The following is a 17,606-nucleotide window of genomic DNA, read 5'->3' on the forward strand; positions in this document are numbered from 1 at the left end:
ACAAGTGTTACCCAGTGACACATCTGCAGGTGGGTGTTTCTGGAACTGCTAGAGTGAGGTATGTCTAAGTCATCTTCTGCCTTAAGAAAAAGCTAATACATTTGGAATGACCTTGGGACACTGAGGTTTTCTCCTTGAGATCTGCATAGTGTCTGAAGCACTCAAACTGTGGCAGGATTAGGGCCTCAGGAAAAAAGAACACCTGGAAATTAATAACTTTATACTCAGACAAGGATCTAGGCAGTGGCTTCAGAAAGCCTGTAGTCACATACTAAGGAGAAGAAGAAAATTCAAAATGAATAGCTGCATAAAAAGTTTATTATCCCTCCTGCAGGTCTGATGACTGTATTGCCTGTGCACCCAGTCACAGAATCACAGAAACATTCAGGTTGGGAAAGCCCCTCAGGATCATCAAGTCCAACCCAGAACCCTACTCTAGAAGGCTCACCCCTAAACAACAGCCCCAAGCACCACAGCCAAACCACCTTCAAACACAGCCAGGCTTGGGCACTCCACCACCTCCCTGCCCACCACATTCCAATCCCTCACCACTCTTGCCCTGAAAAAATGTTTCCTACTGTCCAGTCTAAACCTACCCAGTGGCAGCTTGAGGTCATTCCCTCTTCTTCTATCACTAATGACCTGGGAGAAGAGACCAGCACCAACCTCTCCACAACCTCCTTTCAGGGAGTTGTAGAGAGCCAGGAGGTCTCCCCTCAGCCTCCTCTCTTTCACACTAACCATCCCCAGCTCCTTCAGTCTCTCTTCATCAGATTTATTCTCCAGGCCCTTCACAGCTTCCTTGCCCTCCTCTGCCCTGGCTCCAGCACCTCCACATCTCTCTTGGATTGAGGTGCCCAAAACTGGACTCAACACTCCAGGTGTGGGCTGAGCAGAGCTGAGTCCCAGGGGACAATCCCCTCCCTGCTCCTGCTGGACACAGCATTTCTAATCCCAGCCAGGATGCCTTTGGCTTTCTTGGCCACCTGGGCACACTGCTGGCTCCTCTTCAGCTGCTTGTCCATCAGCACCCCCAGCTCCCTTTCTGCCAGCAGCTTTCCAGCCACACTGCCCCAAACCTGTATTGTTGCTTAGGGTTCTTGTGGCCCAAGTGCAGGACCTGGCACTTGGCCTTGTTCAAGCTCATCCTGTGAACGCTGGCCATGGATCCAATCTATCCAAGTCCCTCTGCAGAGCCTCCCTGCCCTCAGCTGGATAGATGCTAAGGAGAGAGTCTCAACCCTGACATTTCCCAACTGGCAGGCTCAGCTTTTTGACTTCAAATATTGTCTTCTAGCACAAGTTGTGTATGTGTTTGTGTAGCAGTATTTAAACCAGAGTAATACTTCAACTGCTGCAGCTCCTGTGACCTTTGCTTTGCACATGAATTCTCATTCAATCTGTCTCTGAAGGAACATAAGAGAGGAAGTGTTCTTTAAAGATTTAAGCAACTAATTCAGATTTAGAATTTCAATGGGTCTAGTTCTGTAGCTTTGTGACAGCCAGGAGGCTTGCAGCAGCAGTCCAATGCTAGAGTACACTACCTATCTGTTCTGGCAAAGACTTGTAAGAGACAAAGGAAATGTTAATTTTAAGTTTATAAAGAAACAGAAAGAAAAAGGCAGTATGGAACCCTGCAGGCTTCCTGAATTTCTTTACATTTTCAAGGTCTTGCAGCATTTGTAAGGTTTAAGAAGATCTTGAGTCTGTCTCTGGAGCTCTTGTTTCTTGGTCTGGAAATACTCTACAGCTCTTAAAGATCTCCACAGCTCTGGTTATGCTTTGAGTAATACTGTCTGATGGATCTTAAGGGGCAGCACATAACTTACTTTTTCTCCTATATTTCATGCCTTGCATAGAGTCACAGTTGGAAGGTACCTCTGGAGATCATAGAATCATAGAATCAGTCAGGGTTGGAAGGGACCAAAAGGATCATCCAGTTCCAACCCCCCTGCCATGGGCAGGGACACCTCACACTACATCAGGCTGGCCAGAGCCTCATCCAGCCTGGCCTGAAACACCTCCAGGGATGGGGCCTCAACTACCTCCCTGGACAACCCATTCCAGGGTCTCACCACTCTCATGGGGAAGAACTTCTTCCTCACGTCCAGCCTGAATCTCCCCACTTCCAGCTTTATTCCATTCCCCTAGTCCTATCACTACCTGATAGCCTAAAAAGTCCCTCTAGTCCAATTCCTCCATCAGAGCAGGTTCACCCAGAGCAGGTTATGCAGGACAGCATCCAGGAGAGCTCTGACTAACTCCAGAGATGGAGACTCCACCACCTCTCTGGGCAGCCTGTTCCAGTGCTCCACCACCATCGATGGCAAGAAGTTCCTCCTCATGTTTAGGGGGAACTTCCTACAGTCTAGTTTGTGCATAAATTAGTAGACATCTGCACTGGATTACCTCACTTGATGTCTAAACTATGCAAGCTCTCCCTCTTCAGTGCTCTTCTTTTCAGGCAGAAATACTGAAGGGTGATGTAGATGATGATGGGGGCTATTTAGTCTTCAGAAGAGAAGAGAGAACCTGGTTGATTCTGTGATTCTGTGGATCCCTCCTTATTTCTTCTTGCAGACACTGCAGGACCACCATCCCATGTTTCCCAGTGTCTGATTCCCTTTTCCTTCCTTCTGATGCCACAAATCTCAGGTTCTTCTGCCTCTTTAAGTTTCCATAAGATAAAACATCCGTTGCCAGGAAGGCAGGAACAATAAATCTGAAGGTGTTACTGAGAACAAAAGGGAGACAGCAGAGTTTATTCAGAGAATGACATGAAGAGATGGCCTGGTAGGTACTGCCTGTACAGAGGCTGCAATTTATCCTCCTGCACTGAGCTCTATCCAAACAAAATGGAAAAGAAGGTTCCTGCCTTGAACAACCTGCAATTTAGAGCACAACAGAGCTTCTCCTCATATGGTCTTGTCCTCATACAAACCTGCAGAAATTTCTAAAAGATCATCTGTGGAGTTGAGGCTGATTCCCTCCCTGGGGTACACAGGAGAATGGGGATGGGAGTTTGCTCTGGAATTTCCCTGGGAGTTTCCCTGCCCTTGGCAGAGGGGTTGGAACTGGATGATCCTTGAGGTCCCTTCTAACCCTGACAATTCTGTGATTCAATCCTGTGAAAGCCTCATGAAGGAAAAGTGCAGGGTCCTGCATCTGGGGGGGAATAACAACAGGAACAAGGACAGTTTAGGGGCTGCCCTGATGGAAAGCAGCTCCATGGAGAAAGACCTTGGAGTGCTGGTGGACAGCAAGTTCTGCATGGGACAGCAATGTGCCCTGGTGGCCAAGAGAGCCAATGGCATCCTGGGGTGCAGCAAGAAAAGTGTGGCCAGCAGGGCTGGGGAGGTTCTGCTCCCCCTCTGCTCTGCCCTGCTGAGACCACAGCTGCAATCCTGTGTCCAGTTTGGGGCTCCCCAGTTGAAGAGAGACAGAGACCTGCTGGAGAGAGTCCAAGGGAGAGCCATGAGGATGCTTGGGGGACTTGAGCATCTCCCCTGGGAAGAGAGACTGAGAGCCCTGGGGCTGTTTAGTGTGGAGAAGAGAAGGCTGAGAGGGGATCTGATCAATGTCTCTCAAGAGCTGAGGGCTGGGGGTCAAGTGGAGGGGGCCAGGCTCTTTTGGGTGGTGCACAGTGATAAGCCAAGGAACAATGGAGACAAACTTGAACAGAGAAGGTTTCAGCTCAACATGAGGAGAAACTTCTTTGCAGTGAGGGTGACAGAGCCCTGGAACAGGCTGCCCAGGGGGGTTGTGGAGTCTCCTTCTCTGGAGACTTTCCAAACCCACCTGGCTGCATTCCTGTGTGGACTACCCTGGGTGATGCTGCTTTGGCAGAGGACTTGGTCTGGATGATCTCTGGAGATCCCTTCCAACCCCTACTGTGCTGTGATACTGTGATATATATATTATAATAAAACCCCCTTGAAATTTCTGTCTCAGAGAAGAACAAAGAGGGCTGTTGCAGAATAAACAAATATCTGACATTATTCTTCCAAAGTATTAATCTTGCCAAGGCTTTGAAGTTTGACAGTGCTATTTCACAAATTCCTATGAGGCTGCTTTACTGCTAGGGTAGAAATCTGACTGTGGAACCGAGGAAAAGAAGATCCTCAAAGAAAGAAGAAATATTTCAGTCTGATTGGTGAGTATTCCTATTTCTTGCTGCCATGAATTTTCTATGCCTTGCAAAATTGGGGTGGGTATGACACCTTCCAAAACAAATGGAAATAACTGAATCCAAAATCTGTTGCGGAAAGTCACCTGCTCTGCTTGACTTTCCAAAAAACCTCCTGTATCTTCAGTGAGTTCAATCAAATTTTGTTTAAAGCCTAAGCTCATTTCTCAACCCATGATCTGCCACCTCTGCATTTCTGAGCAGTTTTTCTCCTCCTCATTCTTTGCTATATGGCAGTTTCATGACTTTTTACCATCTTGGCCACCTTAGCAGCACTGGCGAACGGTGACAGAATTCCTGCAAAAGCAAGTAAAAACCCCCTCTCATGTGACACAGAAATGCCTACACCTCATTAACCTTTATTACAAACCAGTCACTGGGAAAGTTACTTTGCTCGAATCCACACTATGGTTTCACTCTGCAAACCATGAAATGTCAGAATGCTAAATTGCAGTGCAATACTGCTCACCTCCTTATGAACCCAAGATTAATGACACGCTGCGGGGCAGGGAACAGCAGCAGCGCTGCAAGAAGCCGAACAGGGCATCACTGCTTTTAAAACAGCTCATCAAGAAGAGGAAGCAAGACCTCACAGATGGTTCCCCAAAAGCTAAAGCCCCACTTCTCAACCTACCCATCACTGAGACATCGTATTCAACCAGCAGAGTCGCCTCCTGGCCGCACTGTTTCAGAATGCTCATGGCTTCAGCGTGGCTTGTTCCGAGCAGTCGGATCCCATCGACGCTCAGCAGCCTGTCCCCGGGTTTGATGGTGCCCTCTCTGAAGGGAGATTAAAAGGAATGATCTTTGATGAGAGAAGATAAATTGATTTTGAGATAATACCATTTTAATGCAAAGCAATTCCCTTGCTCCCTCTCTGACACCCATCCCTCTTGCCTTAACGCTTAACATTTAGTTTGACAGGGAGAGCGCTCGGAGGGCGCAGCCGAAAGGAAATAGCTTTAATTGGAAAGTCAGCGACTGGAAACCAGCTGAACCCAGAGCTAGATAATCAAGTCAGGTTGAATTGAAACTCAGAATAGTTTCTGCTTCAACATATGCTTTCTTTCTGTCTTATCTACACAACTCACAGAACCACAGACCTCTAGGATCTCATGGCTACGTAGAGACACTTCCCACTAGATCAGGTTGCCCAGAGCCACATCCAGCCTGGCCTTAAAAGCTTCCAGGGATGAGGCTTCCACCACCTCCCTGGGCAACCTGTTCCAGTGTCTCACCACCCAGAAGGGGAAGAACTTCTTTCTAACATCTAATCTAAATCTCCACTCCTCTAATTTGGATCCATTCCCCCTAGTCCTATCACTACCCAACACTCTCAAAAGTCCCTCCCCAGCTTTCTTGTAGCCCCCTTCAGATACTGGAAGGCCACACAAAGGTCTCCTCAGAGCCTCCTCTTCTCCAGACTGAACAACCCCAACTCTCTCAGCCTGTTCTCACAGGAGAGGAGCTCCAGTCCTCTGATCATACTCATGGCCCTTCTCTGGACATGTTTCAGCACCTCCAGATCTTTCTTATAATAGGGGCTCCAGAACTGGACACAGTACTCCAGGTGGAGTCTCACCAGAGCAGTGCAAAGGGAGAGAATCACCTCCCTCACCCTGCTGGCCACACTTCTCTTGATGCAGCCCAGGATACAGTTGGCTTTCTGGGCTGCAAGTGTACACTGGCAGCTCACATTGAGCTCCACTTTCATAGAAACATAAACACTTCCTCCTTCAGCATTTTCTTCAAAATAAATACTTAGTGTAAACACATGGGTGCAGAAACAGCTTGCAAAACATGAATGCCCATTCACTGATTTGTTTCAAAAATATCTCTTCCTTGGATAATTCCATTTTTCTTTACTTCCTATGCAAAAATAATTTGGCTATAAAAGTACACTGCCTCCCAGGTGAATTTTCTAACGTTTTCAGAATCATAGAATAGAATTGTCAGGGTTGGAAGGGACTTCAAGGATCATCCAGTTCCAACCCCCCTGCCACGGGTAGGGACACCTCACACTACATCAGGTTGCCCAGAGCCTCATCCAGCCTGGCCTTATAAACCTTTAGGGCTTTGGCTTCCACCACCTCCCTGGGAAACCTGTGCCAGTGTCTCACCACCCTCATGGGGAAGGATTTCTTCCTCACATCCAATCTGAATCTATCCACTTCTAGTTTTACTCCATTCCCCCCAGACCTATCACTACCTGACACCCTAAAAAGTCCCTCCCCAGCTTTCTGGTAGCCCCCTTCAGATACTGGAAGGCCATAATAAGGTCTCAGAGCCTTCTCTTCTCCAGACTGAATTGCCCCAAATCTCTCATTCTGTCTCCATTGTAATAGAAATTAAGTACTAACAGTGTAATCTCAAGAACTGGGGTGAAAAACAAGGAAGCAAGAGGGATGATGGTGGGAAGAAAAGGAGACACAAAAGCTAAATGCTGCCTTGAAGTGTTTGCTTCTCAATTCATGTTTCCAAGGTCAAAAATGTCAACACAGGCTACAGAAAATCAGTCTGCTTTAAACAAATTGCACTTTGTGTTTCTTTCATTGTTTAAGGACTGAAAGGGCTGTTTTAAAAAATACAATTCATCTTCTTTCTGTGTGTATCACAGTATCACAGAATCACAGAGGTATGTAGATACAAGAGGCTATTACACAGAAATATGCTCAGTGAGATAAAACATTTGTCTGTCCTCAGAAATTGGCCAGGTGGAGTTATGTGTGAACTGACATGCAGCTATGCACAAAGATCTGAAAAGAACAATACAACACCCCCCCCTAAACATAAGCCAATATTTTTCCTGAAGTTCAAGAGAGAAAGATTGTGGTGTTAGGGGATAAATGGCACAATTAAAAGCTACACCAGTTGTCTGAAGGCTGCAAAACATGTGCTCTGACCTACTGCAGTCATTATTTTAGGTTGAAAGTCTTTAATGGGAATGTCTTGATAGGTGCAACATTCTAAATTAAAGTTCACACACACCATGATGTGCTGAGCCTCTGTGGTTGCCAATTATTGTTATCATTATTATTATTATTATTACAGTTAAATGCAAAACCCACAAATGTCAAAAGAACAGGTTTCAGTGTATGTACTTTGTTCCAAGTCCTAGTTTCTGTCCCGAATAATTCACCTCTGTCCATTTCCCTTTCATATGCACTCCAAAGAAAGATGAATTGTACCTGTCAGCAGGGCCTCCAGGTCTAACACAAGTTATTACAACAGGACGAGATTTATTTCTGTCATCGTGTGCTCCACCTAGAAAGACAGAAGTGAGAGAAAGCACACCTTCCTTTCATGGCTCTTTATGAAAGCTCATGTTCAAAAGGCAAGCCACGATCTTGCAGCTTGCACAATTACAGAGGGGCTAATAGAAGCAAATGGATCACAGAATCACAGCATGTTAGGGGTTGGAAGGGAACTCTGGAGACCTTCGAGTCCAACCCCCCTGCCAGAGCAGGACCACAGAATCCAGCACAGGTCACACAGGAACACATCCAGACAGGGTTGGAAAGGTTGTTTATAAATTGTAAATATATATATAATCTATATTGTACATACATTGCATATTTTGTACATATTCATTGCATTTCATATTTCTAGATTGTGGTTTGCTTGTAAATATATATATATATAATCTATATTGTACATACATTGCATATTTTGTACATATTCATTGCATTTCATATTTCTAGACTGTGGTTTGCTTGTAAATAGAGAGAGCTTCATTTGCTTCTGAGCTAGTCTGGCAATTTATTTTGGGGGTAATTCTCCAAATTCATATTGGGGGGTGATTCCCAAACCCTCCACACAGGCTCATGGCAGAATTGATTAATTACTGTTCTTCCACCAAAAAAAAAAAAAAATTACAATGACTGAAAAAAGTATCATAGAATCACAGAATCAATAAGGTTGGAAAAGACCTCAAGGATCATCAAAGTCCAACCTGTCACCCAAGACCTCATGACTACTAAACCATGTCACCAGTGCCATGTCCAATCCCCTCTTGAACACCTCCAGGGATGGTGACTCCACCACCTCCCTGGGCAGCACATTCCAATGCTAACAACTCTCTCAGTGAAGAACTTTCTCCTCACCTCCAGCCTAAACCTCCCCTGGCACAGCTTGAGACTGTGTCCTCTTGTTCTGGTGCTGGTTGCCTGGGAGAAGAGACCAAACCCCTCCTGGCTACAAACTCCCTTCAGGTAGTTGTAGACAGCAATGAGGTCTCCCCTGAGCCTCCTCTTCTCCTGTCTAAACAATCCCAGTAGCACATGAACATATGGAAAAAGTAATACAAATATCAGAGATTCTTACAAACTGCAGGCCATAAATCTTGAAATGATTTCTTGGTGCCATGAGAACATTTTACTTTTTTCACAGCCTCACAGTATATCAGAGGTTGGAAGGGACCTCAAGAGATCATCAGGTCCAACCCCCCTGCCAGAGGAGGATCAGAGAGTTTAGATTTAATGCTAACTTACCTCTTATTACAAATCCAAAAGTGTTCCCCTCTTTATGTAAAGTAACTTCAACAGTTCTAAAGATGAGACCCGATCCTTGTACAGCTGAAAGAAAGAAAAAAGAAAAAAAGTTAACTATTGTTATTATTATTCTCATCAGACAGATTTGCACCTTTTCCAGTTTAAGATAGCTAGTGTGTTTCTGGCCATACAGTTGGAAAGGTTCCACCTCAGAACGGTAAGAGGGGCCTCTCTCACTCTCCACCTGGGGAGGTAAAGATTGCATCAAGAACTGAGGAATGTCTCAACAAAGATAAGCACGTCCTGGATGGCTCACCTGAAAGGACAGCAGCTGCCCAGGGGCTGTGGTGGAAACACCCCCTGGAATGTGCAACAAAGATAAGACCATCATGACCTCTCCCCACCACCTGATGTGACAGCTCTGCCCATGGAGACAGCACAGCTGGCAGTCACATATGCATTGTACTGTGAGCAGGGTGAGGGCCAGGTGGAGCTATGATGGACAGTATAAAAGCCCTGAGCTATACCATTTGACTGGGGGGAACGTCACTGGGGACATCTCAGGCTGGAAGTATCAGCCCAGGATGTCTCTCCCCCACCCCCATGGAAGAAGGACCATGGGGTGGTAACTATTTCTCCTGCTCTCACTTTCACCATTCTCTCTCTCCCTCTTCTTTCTTTACCACAGGGTGGGAACTATTTCTCCTGCTCCCACTTTTTCCATTCTCCCTCTCCTTCTTTCTTTACCACGGGGTGGGAACTATTTCTCCTGCTCTCTCTTTTGGGACTATTTAGTCTGGAGAGGAAAAGGCTCCGAGGAGACCTTCTTGTGGCCTTCCAGTATCTGAAGGCGGCTACCAGAAAGCCAGGGAGGGACTTTTTAGGGTGTCAGGGAGTGATAGGATGAGGGGGAATGGAGCAAAACTAGAAGTGGGTAGACTCAGGTTGGGTGTTAGGAAGAAGTTCTTCCCCATGAGGGTGTTGAGACACTGGAACAGGTTGCCCAGGGAGGTGGTGGAAGCCCCAGCCCTAAAGATTTTTAAGGCCAGGCTGGATGTGGCTCAGGGCAACCTGCTGTAGTGTGAGGTGTCCCTGCCCATGGCAGGGGGGTTGGAACTGGCTGATCCTTGAGGTCCCTTCCAACCCTGACAGTTCTGTGATTCTGTATGTTGGAGCAGGTTTTCTCTCTCTCCCTCCCTTTTCTTCCTTTCTCTGTTTTGTTTGCTCCATCCTCTCTCTCTTCAATAAATAGTCTTGTCTTGATCTATGACCCTGTTTGCGTCTTAATTTCACTCACGGGAACGTTCAGAAAAGCTCTCAGTCTCTTTCCCAACCTTCGGACTGAGACAAACAGCCAGATTAAAGACCTTTAATTACATCTAACTCACCCCTTCAAAAATAAAGACCACCAACCATGCCCATCTGACTGCTGACATGTCCATTACTCCATGTAGGTTTCCATTTGCTCTGCTGTTATTACTTACAGACTGGAGGCAGCTCATACTCCACTTCCAAAACCACCCTCTCGCCCACGTTCTTGAGCAGGCTGATGATCTCGTCGTGGCGAAACTTAGTCAGGTTGATTCCATTCACAGATTTGATGAAGTCACCTACATCCAGCTGGTCACTCCTAGGACAAAAGTACACATTCCTTTTGTTAAGGACACATTTGCTGGCCCAAGATAACTAAATCCTTTAAATTACTGTAGAGCGATGCTAAGAAATATTTCTTCCCATTCATCTCAGGATCACACAGTCTCACAGTACATCAGAGGCTGGAAGGGACCTCCAGAGACCATCAGGTCCAACCCTCCTGCCAGAGCAGCATCACTAAGGGTAGTCCACACAGGAATGCATCCAGGTGGGTTTGGAAAGTCTCCAGAGAAGGAGACTCCACAACCCCCCTGGGCAGCCTCTTCCAGGGCTCTGTCACCCTCACTGGAAAGAAGTTTCTCCTCTTGTCAAGGTGAATCTTCTATGTTCAAACTTGAACCTATTGTTCCTTGTCTTAAGGATTAAACCAAGTTTATCTTTCAAACAGAAAGGGGCATTTTAAGATCATCACAGTGTCACAGTATATCAGAGGGTGGAAGGGACCTCAAGAGATCATGGGGTCCAACCCCCCTGCCAGAGCATAATCTAGTCCAGCTTGTGAAATACTAAAAGAAGAACTCTGTTGCCTTATTGATTCTGATGTACAAAACCAGCTGTACAATGAAGGAGTTGGATGATTTAACTGCTTTGGGCATAGGATCCAGGAAATTGTCTTCTTAATATCCCAATCTTTCTCCCTCTTTGGGAAGCTTCCAGAACTATTTTTTTGGACAATAGTTGCCCTCACAGCCAACATCTCATCTACAGGAGATAGGCCACAGCCCCAAAGCATTCTTGCTTGGAATCATTTACTTTCACCTTCCTCTTTCGACTTGCTGCACTCATGAATAGTAGTTTTTTTGTTTCCATTAGAGTAGTAAGGAAGGTAGCTATGACTCTAGACTCTTTTTAATCTTAAAACTAGCTGGGAGTTTCTAAGGCCAGACTGGATGAGGCTCTGAACAACCTGATCTAATGTGAGGTGTCCCTGCCCATGGCAAGGGGGTTGGAAATGGATGATCTTTGAGGTCCCTTCCAACCATGACAGTTCTGATTCTATAATTTATTTATGATAGGACACTAGTCCTCAACCTAAGATTAGACCTTAGAAAGTAGTTCTTCCCCTTGAGGGTGATGAGACACTGGAACAGGTTGCTCAGGGAGGTGGTGGAAGCCTCATCCCTGGAGGTGTTTAAGGCCAGGCTGGATGTGGCTGTGAGCAACCTGCTGTAGAGTGAGGTGTCCCTGGCCATGGCAGGGGGGTTGGAACTAGATGGAACTTGAGGTCCCTTCCAATGCTGATAATTTTGTGATTCTATAATTAAAAAAAAAATAAAATTATGGTAGTACTTTGATTAGTTTTTTCTATTTTCTTTTTCTCCCATCATTATTTTGCATTTCTCCTCTCCAGTTTTCATTCAAGGACAAAGAAAAAAAAAGAGGAACAAAATGTCTATGATTTAGAAGAAACTTCATCAGTCTCATGACAACGTCCTTGGTATTTCTAGTTTTTGTCAAAGTAGCCCTGAGGGAAGAGGGGAACCAGCTGCTGCTGTTTCTCTCTGGACTTCTCTGGGCTGATGGGCTGCCATTACAGATGCACCTAGTAAGATATTTCCTAGGGACCTTTTTGATGCAGTATGTCCTTCTGAAGCAGTCAGATCTTACAATGCATTTTGTGGCTTGGGATGTGGTTACCTAGCAGCGATTCCTCCTTGGCGAAGGTTAGACACTCTTGGCTTCCCATCTTTGTCGATTCCACCCGACACTGTGAGCCCCAGGGTGGTGCCTTCTTTTTTCATTAATTCAACGATTGTCGAGCCCTTGAATTCCTCTGTTGGAAGAAAATTATTGGTGTCATTAAAAGGTAAGTGGGTAACACAGATGTTGCCTGTCCGAAACGTCATCCACTTCCCAAGAAATTCTTTGTGCATGTGAATAAGAAATCAGAGAATCATAGAATCAGTCAGGGTTGGAAGGGACCACCAGGATCATCCAGTTCCAACCCCCCTGCCATGGGCAGGGACACCTCACACTACATCAGGCTGCCCAGAGCCTCATCCAGCCTGGCCTTAAACACCTCCAGGGATGGGGCCTCAACCACCTCCCTGGACAACCCATTCCAGGCTCTCACCACTCTCATGGGGAAGAACTTCTTCCTCACATCCAATCTGAATCTCCCCACTTCCAGCTTTGCTCCATTCCCCCCAGTCCTATCACTACCTGATAGCCTAAAAAGTCCCTCCCCAGCTTTCTTGTAGCCCCCTTCAGACACTGGAAGGCCACAAGAAGGTCACCTCGGAGCCTTCTCTTCTCCAGACTGAACAGCCACAACTCTCTCAGTCTGTCCTCATAGTAGAGCAGCTCCAGCCCTCTGCTCATCCTGGTGGCCCTTCTCTGGACACCTTCCAGCATGTCCAGATCCCTCTTGTAACAGAGGCTCCAGAACTGGACACAGTACTCCAGGTGGGGTCTCACCAGAGCAGAGCAGAGGGGGAGAATCACCTCCCTTGCCCTGCTGGCCACACTTCTCTTGCTGCAGCCCAGGCTCTGGTTGGCTTTCTGGGCTGCAAGTGCTCACTGCTGGCTCATGTTGAGCTTCTCATCCACCAGCACCCCCAAGTACACAGCTAGAGATTCTTGACGTTACAACTCACAGGTTCTGTCTGCAAGGTTCTGCATATAGATAACTCTGAGACATTTGTTCTATGAAAGGTTATTAAAACCTGTGCTAGTATGTTAGGACACTATACAGAACCAATAAATACAAAGTTTGGCAACACTTACAACTAAAAGCACATTTTTAAAAAGCTATCACAGGATCAGAGTACGTTAGAGGTTGGAAGGGACCTCCAAAGATCATCCAGTCCAACTCCCCTGCCAAAAGCATGATCACCCAGGGTACTCCACACAGGAATGCATCCAGGCTCTCTGTTGGATTCTCTCCAATGTATTCTAATTTTCTGTTTTCTTGCTTTGAACCCTATGTTATGTAAAATATTTCAACTGATTACCTATACAGAAAGGTAAAAGACACAATGACATAATGGTGCAAGGAAAGTTTAGACTCAGACTCACTTTGAGGCCACCACTAGATATCAGCATTAAGCAAAACATCTGAACATAAGACTCCAGATGGAGAGAAATAATGTGTCAGATCCTAACAGCTTTATTCCAGATTCTTACACCAATAGATCCCCACATACAGGTGTAGTAGTGAAATCTCTGCAGAACAGGAAAAAAGTAAGTGAAGTGTTTCATAATTATAGTTGTATATAAAATTTCCCTCAGACCCTTTCCTGCCCATTTAGCAGTCTTGGAAAGTGCCAGGCTAATCTCACAGACCTTAAGAAATGCAGGTCAACTGCAACAGAAAGCCTCAGGCTCTTGAAAAGAGATGTCCTTATTGCACGTGGCTGGATGTGGCAATCTACATATGTACATTTCCAGCAGGGCTGCAACTGTTTAGAAAGCCACAAGGCTTCATGTCCAGTGTTTCCAGTCAGAGAAGATCTAATAAAGCCACCAGCTGTGGAAATATTCTGGAACAATGCACAACGTCCTGAAGATTAACCCAGAAAACTATGAAATCCTGAAAGGATCATCCATCTCTCTGGTCATTTCTGTATGGCTGAGAAGATGACTTAATACATCTTGACCTCAAGATGAAGATCTACTGCTCTGAATGAGAACTGTCAGACCTGAGTGACAGAGAGGTTATGGTGACAGGCAGAGGAAAACGTTTCAGAAGAGCCTCCAGCCTTGGTGGAGCATTCTGTAAACCAGTCCAATCCAGTGCTGGGAAATACTCTGCTGTCTGAAGTGACAGGTGGAATGGATGATCCAAGCAGTGTTTTAAGCTGCCTAATGATTAGAGAGTTCCCTGCAACTACTGGCATGGAAAATAATCACAGAATCACAGAATTAGTGAGGATGGAAAAGACCTCTGAGCTCATCAAGTCCAGCCTTTGACCTAACACCACCACATCAGCTAAACCATGCCACCAAGTGCCACATCCAGGCTTTTCTTAAAGACCTCCAGTGATGGCAATTCCACCACCTCCCTGAAGATGAGGTTTGTTCATTTCTCACCATCTACTCTGACAAGTCTGTGTGTGCCTCTGCCAGCAGAATGGGGATCTCCAAGCACTCTTCCTTGGTAGGCAGAAGGGAAAGGTGCCCTAGCACTGTCAGGGAATGGTGGTGTGAAATGCTGAGTGCTGACAGATAAGGTCATCTAGAAGCATGCAACAGTTTAATGAGGTTTGTCCCTCTGGAAGATTGTATAGCTTTTGGTGTACATAATCACAACAGGAAGAAATTAAACCACCTAAGCTGGTTTTGCTCATAAGAGACTTATTCCTGGGCGTGCTCTGAACCAGGCTCATTTGATACTCCAGTCTCTCTGGTTTTCATCTTTGCATTCCTAAATCACACAGGATTACTTTTCTTATAATGCTATATATTACATGTTTACTCATCTGCATTGCTTCAACATTATTATTACAGACTAATCCCACTGGAGTATGGAAATGCCTAATATCAGAGCAACCTTGGGACTCCATTTCCAATCCAACAAGCAATCACATCTCTATGTTCTACTCCCTAACAAATGGAAGGTCAGTCTCTCTTCTCTGGTTAACACAAAGCTATCCTGCTCTTTGTGGTTTAAAAATCAAACTACTTCTTGTGTCACCTCACTCATAATCCATTACTTCTGCCAACCAGCAAACTCCTAATTAGTGAGAAGACTCTGGGGTCTTTCCTTTTCTATAGGTACTCCCATATTGCTAATAACATTAGCATAGCCAGCATCAGAAAGAAGGCAAAAAAAGTTATTTGCAGATTTCTTATGATTTGTGAGTAAACAAGGAATTAAATTTACAAGTCTTTTGCTCAGCAGTAAACTGAACATAGAATGGGAGCTTAAGAAATGTCTCCTTACTCTGTAACACCACTCCCACAGTAAAGCTCTGTGATAGGAACCCAATGAGTAATGCTAAAACGAAACTGTGAAAAGATGGTTCGAAGTCTAAAAAAATAATCCAAATTGATACCATTTTACACTTCAGTGGGAGAAATGCACATGAGGACTTCTTCCCCTCTCACCATCAGCAACACAGCAGCACTCAGTGAGATGCAGCTCACATTGGGTCTTGTCTTTCCTTGGCCTGGGGAGGGTTTCAGGTCTGCCTGGGATCTTTCATCTCTTCCTCGTACTGCATGGCCAATGCTGCCTATCCATGCTGAACCAGTTGCCTACAGATTTGCAGGATCCACCTGCCTCCAGTATGGGGCTCAGGGATCCTGATGAACACTGGACACAGGCTCAGCAAGAGAAGTGCAAGCATGAATACTTGGACACACATGCAGACATGAGATGGAAAAGAAAGGTTCTGCTGGGGTGCATGAAGAGATCCAGGGAGGTTCTCCTCCCCCTCTACTCTGCCCTGGTGAGGACCCACCTGGAATATTGCATCCAGTTCTGGGCTCCCCAGTTCAAAAGGGACAGGTATCTGCTTGAGAGACTCCAACAGAGGGCTACAAGGATGCTGAAGGGACTGGAGCACTGCCTGATGAGGAAAGACTAAGATCCCTGGGGCTGGTTAGTCTGGAGAGGAGAAGACTGAGAGGGGATTTAATAAATGCTTATAAATATCTGAGGGCTGAGTGTCAAAGGGGGGGTGGGGAGGGGACAGGCTCTGCTCAGCTGCACCCTCTGTTAGGACAAGGGGCAATAGATATGAACTACAGCACAGAAAGTTCCACCTCAACATGAGGAGGAACTTCTTCACTGTGAGGCTCACAGAGCACTGAACAGGCTGCCCAGAGAGGTTGTGGAGTCTCCTTCTCTGGAGACTTTCCAGCCCCATCTGGATGTGTTCCTGTGTGACCTGTGCTAGATTCTATGGTCATGCTCTGGCAGGGGGATTGGAGTCAATGATCTTTGGAGGTCCCTTCCAACCCCTAACATCTTTATTTGTATCTCAGATCCTGTAACACACAACAGCTGAACTCTAAAGAAAACATCATCACAGAATGTTAGGGATTGGAAGGGACCTTGAAAGACCATCTAAGTCCAACCCCCCTGCCAGAGCAGGATCACCTAGAGGAGATTACATAGGAATGCATCTTTAGTGATACTGTGAATTTCTGCTCTGGATGCTTCTCTTAGGTTCACTGCTGCACTACTGTAACTGTGTTTGCTTCACCTGCAGCATGATGAGTTGGTGTGACAAGACTCTGATCTGCCCTGTAACCCAGAAGACTACAGAGGTACTCAACACAGCAGAAGAAAAATTCCAAGATAAACAGGTGCTCAAACACAAGACTGTGTGAGTCTTACTGTAGGAAGATAAATAAAAGCAACAACTTGCAGGTAAATCAAATCCAAGTAACTCCATGTAAAATTAATTCTTCTTCAAGGAAACCAGCATCATGATAAAGCTTCTGGAATTTTATACATGATCAGACTTTTTGCAATTGACTCCCTTTTGATGTATACAAATAATACATTTTAATGAATAAGAAGCATGGAAACCAAATTGACTCATGAGATTTCTGAACCTGGAATATGTTCACTTCTTCAAATAGGGAAAAAAAATGTCTGTAGAAGCAATTTTATTTTTTTCCCCACAGAAAATACATTTGAAATCTGAGAGAAGTAATACCTTACCTTTTGCCATAGCATAAGCCTGACACTTCACAGGCTCACAGGATGTTAGGGGTTGGAAGGGATCTCTGGAGATCTTCCAGTCCAACCCCCCTGCCAGAGCAGGACCAGAGAATCCAGTACAGGTCACACAGGAACACATCCAGATGGGGCTGGAAAGTCTCCAGAGGAGACTCCACAACCTCTCTGGGCAGCCTGCTCCAGGGCTCTGTGAGCCTTACAGTAAGGAAGTTCCTCCTCATGTTGAGCTGGAACCTCCTGCAAAAGTTTTATCATTTATTTTCTGCAATTTCATATTAAAACAAAACTGAGAACCATTTGCCTTCATTCAAGATATCATGAGTGGGAATTTTTTCAGTTCCTCTGTGAAAATTTCAGGTGACAGAACACTGGAACAGGCTGTCTAGGGGGATTGTGGAGTCTCCCTCTCTGGAGATAGTAAAAAACCACCTGGCTGTGTTCCTGTGTCATCTGCTCTAGGTGATCCTGCTCTGGCAGGGGGTTGGACTGGATGAGCTTTTGAGGTCCCTTCCAGCCCCTAACATTCTGTGATTCCTTTGAAAATCTAAGAAAATGCCTCAAATCTACACAATCAGGTTAAGTGCATCCTCCACCTAGTAAATTAGTTTGTTATGTGCAGCTGGCACAGGGCATAAGTGGAGCT

General features: G+C 45.6%; 1 protein-coding gene across 5 annotated transcripts in view; it reads right to left on the bottom strand.

Moving 5' to 3' along the window:
- The window catches only part of GRIP1 (glutamate receptor interacting protein 1), a 290,474-nt gene that overhangs the window by 83,351 nt on the left and 189,517 nt on the right, over positions 1 to 17,606 (bottom strand). For all 5 annotated transcript variants that reach the window (XM_054399940.1, XM_054399938.1, XM_054399939.1 and 2 more), the window contains exons 3-7: positions 11,968 to 12,103; positions 10,161 to 10,306; positions 8,677 to 8,760; positions 7,375 to 7,450; positions 4,821 to 4,966 (exon numbers count right to left, since the gene is read on the bottom strand). In XM_054399940.1, the coding sequence (XP_054255915.1) occupies positions 4,821 to 4,966; positions 7,375 to 7,450; positions 8,677 to 8,760; positions 10,161 to 10,306; positions 11,968 to 12,103 (588 nt within the window). The remainder of the gene's footprint in view (positions 1 to 4,820; positions 4,967 to 7,374; positions 7,451 to 8,676; positions 8,761 to 10,160; positions 10,307 to 11,967; positions 12,104 to 17,606) is intronic.

The sequence above is a fragment of the Indicator indicator genome, chromosome 3, assembly GCF_027791375.1.
Source record: "Indicator indicator isolate 239-I01 chromosome 3, UM_Iind_1.1, whole genome shotgun sequence".
Taxonomy (NCBI): domain Eukaryota; kingdom Metazoa; phylum Chordata; class Aves; order Piciformes; family Indicatoridae; genus Indicator; species Indicator indicator.